The 3,049-nt window shown below is 57.3% G+C and overlaps 1 protein-coding gene across 1 annotated transcript; it reads left to right on the forward strand.

Moving 5' to 3' along the window:
- The first annotated feature begins 263 nt into the window (after positions 1 to 263).
- Positions 264 to 2,032, forward strand: SIX6 (SIX homeobox 6). The gene is made up of 2 exons (XM_046646977.1): positions 264 to 913; positions 1,864 to 2,032. Exons 1-2 carry the CDS (start codon positions 342 to 344, stop codon positions 2,030 to 2,032), a joined length of 741 nt encoding a protein of 246 aa, XP_046502933.1. The 5' UTR covers positions 264 to 341.
- Positions 2,033 to 3,049: the final 1,017 nt, after the last annotated feature.

Here is a 3,049-nt window from a genome sequence, read left to right on the forward strand (position 1 = left end):
CGGGGAGCGCTGGGCGCTGTCTTGATTGGCAGAGCAGGCCAGTGACTGACAGGGGGTCTCCATGGCGCCCGCTCCGCCAATCCGCCCACCCCAGTAGCGGCGCCCGCTCGCCGGCCTGCGTGCCCTAACTCAGCCGAGCCGAACCGAGCGGCGGAGCCGGCACCTCCTCCCATCCCTGCGCTCGCACGCTCGCTCGCTCCCAGCCGCCACCCCAGCCGCACGTCCCGGCTGCCCCGAACCTCTTCAAAGAGGAGAGCCTGGCGCACCCGGCCGGGCTCGCGGGCGTCTGCTACGTGTCCCGCTCCGGGCTCAGCGTCCCTGCTGCCGCCGGGGCTGCCTCGATGTTCCAGCTGCCTATCTTGAATTTCAGTCCCCAGCAAGTGGCCGGGGTATGCGAGACTCTGGAGGAAAGCGGCGACGTGGAGCGCCTGGGTCGCTTCCTCTGGTCACTGCCCGTGGCCCCTGCGGCTTGCGAGGCCCTCAATAAGAATGAATCGGTGCTGCGCGCGCGAGCCATCGTGGCCTTTCACGGTGGCAACTACCGCGAGCTCTACCATATCCTGGAAAACCACAAGTTCACCAAGGAGTCGCACGCCAAGCTGCAGGCGCTGTGGCTCGAAGCGCATTACCAGGAGGCTGAGAAGCTGCGTGGACGGCCCCTGGGGCCGGTGGACAAGTACCGCGTGAGGAAGAAGTTCCCGCTGCCGCGCACCATTTGGGACGGTGAACAGAAGACACACTGCTTCAAGGAGCGCACGCGGCACCTGCTACGGGAATGGTACCTGCAGGACCCATACCCCAACCCCAGCAAAAAGCGTGAGCTCGCCCAGGCGACCGGACTTACTCCTACGCAGGTGGGCAACTGGTTCAAAAACCGCCGACAAAGGGACCGGGCGGCTGCAGCCAAGAACAGGTCGGTACCTGGAGGCCTCCAGGGCCTTGCGCTCACTGGGGAAGGGGCGGGCGACGGCACCCCGAGCGCCCTTCCCCAGGGCCTGGCGACTTGGATTCGGCAGGGGTTGGGAACGCGGTTTGTCTCCGGTTATGGGCCCACTGCGTTCTGGGATCCTGGGCAGGGGGTTTCCTTCCGGGCTCTCGGTTCCTCACCCTCTGTCTCTCGTTCTCGGTGCCTGGGGGTCGCTCCAGCAGCAGGTTCCAGTCACCAAGACTGCATTGGGAGAGGGAAAGAAATAAAAATTAAAGTCCCGGAAACAATAAGGACTCCAAGGCCCAAAGCCAATTCTTGTCAGCCTGGGCCCAGGCTCCTATTAAGTGAAGCCTGGCTTATTAGCAATGTGGCAGGTCAGTGTTGTCATTTTTAAAGACCAGATGCATCCTTCTCTAATGCTTTGAAAATAGTTTTCGATAGACTTCTGTTTCTAAGAAGTGGGAAGTCGAGTTTTCCTCTTCCCTCGCAAGGGCGGCCCTGTCTCCGAAGAGCAAACTAGTAAGTTGGCTGAGGCTTTTCATTCCCCAGCGTGTGGGTCTCAATTAGCCAAACGTTTTGGCCGATAACCCAGCCTCTGCCCCCAGGCCCAAACGCCCCGTGCAACTCATTTATCCTGACAGTATTGTAAGTCTCCCAAAGGTGGCCTACAACCGGGAATGACCCTGTGAGCCCAACATCCCAAAGACTTGGGGAGATGGGGAGCCGAGAAAGGACTCGGAAGGAGAATGGGGCTGCAAGGCTCCCGTGGAGAGGCGGCCGGGGACTCCTGCCCTGCCTCTGTTGCCTCACCTTACCCGCTTTAACCACTCGGGGCTGAGCTAGAGCCGCTGAAGCTGGGCTTAAGGACTCGGGGGAGGGGGGCCACAGGCGGCTATGTTACCTGCTGTGACTCGTGTCCCTTTCCTTCCCCATAGACTCCAGCAGCAGGTCATGTCGCAGGGCGCTGGGCGGGCTCTAAGGGCCGAGGAAGAGGGCACGCCCGAGGTGCTGGGCGCCGCCGCCAGCCCGGCCGCCAGCCTATCCAGCAAAGCAGCCACTTCGGCCATCTCCATCACGTCCAGCGACAGCGAGTGCGACATCTGAGCTAGCCACCCAACACGCTCAGAAACAGAATCCGGCGGAAAAACAAGACAAACAAAATGAAGGAGGGAGGGAGGATGAGACCAAGCAAACCTAGCGCTTGCGAAACCAGGTGGCCAGGGACCGGGGCCAGGGACCCACGGGCTCGGGTTGCGGTGTCCGCCCCGCGGCTCGGCTCCCCTGGCGCGCTCCCGCTGCTACCACACGGGCCTGCGGTGAGGCCCGACCCAGCGCCACGTTCTTCTTGCTTTGCTTTTTCCCAAGGATTTTGCTGCAAAGATACCTCCGGAACCCGAACTGCACGCTGAGAGCCTGCCCTGAATCTCCCGTGGGTATTTCACGTCGAAAGGACGGTGTTATATATGTATAACTTTTGCTTTAAAGTTTTTTTAAAAAAACAAAACAAAACATATATATATGCTGTTTATTTACTTATTTAAGAGACTGCCGTGGTAGGTTTCTCTATATCTTGGAAACTTGCCGTTGCTAAAGCGGCAGGGTGGAGCTGATGGGTTCTGTGTGAAGAAACCAAACAATAAAAACCTGGTGAGCAAGCTTTCTTAACTAAGGGGGCTGCTCTCAGATTCCCGAAAAAAAAAAAAAAGATCATCCTCTTCCCCGGCAGGCAGGGGCTTTTGTGCAAATGGTCTCACTGAGAGTCTTCTCTCTATTTTTTGCCTTCTCTGATGTCTCCCGGTATATTTTTAAAACAACCCATAGTAGGTCCATAACCACCTCCTCGTCAAATTCTGTGTGTGTGTGTACGTATGTGTGTATGTATGCTATATTTAAACCTAGAAATTGGCAATATGAGCACCCCTATAAGGCAACTCCCCACATGCCTAGCACAGGTAACTATGGCTTGTCCCCCTGACACTCACTTTTATGAAGTGTCAGTGGCTTTCAGGAACAATTTTGGAAGCCAAACTCGGGGACTCAATAGTGAGTTCCATTTTATAAAAACGCAAGACTACTCTGACACAGGCTTTGCAATGAGAAAGGCTTTCCATCTCCTTTGAG

This window comes from Equus quagga, chromosome 20, assembly GCF_021613505.1.
Source record: "Equus quagga isolate Etosha38 chromosome 20, UCLA_HA_Equagga_1.0, whole genome shotgun sequence".
Lineage (NCBI taxonomy): Eukaryota > Metazoa > Chordata > Mammalia > Perissodactyla > Equidae > Equus > Equus quagga.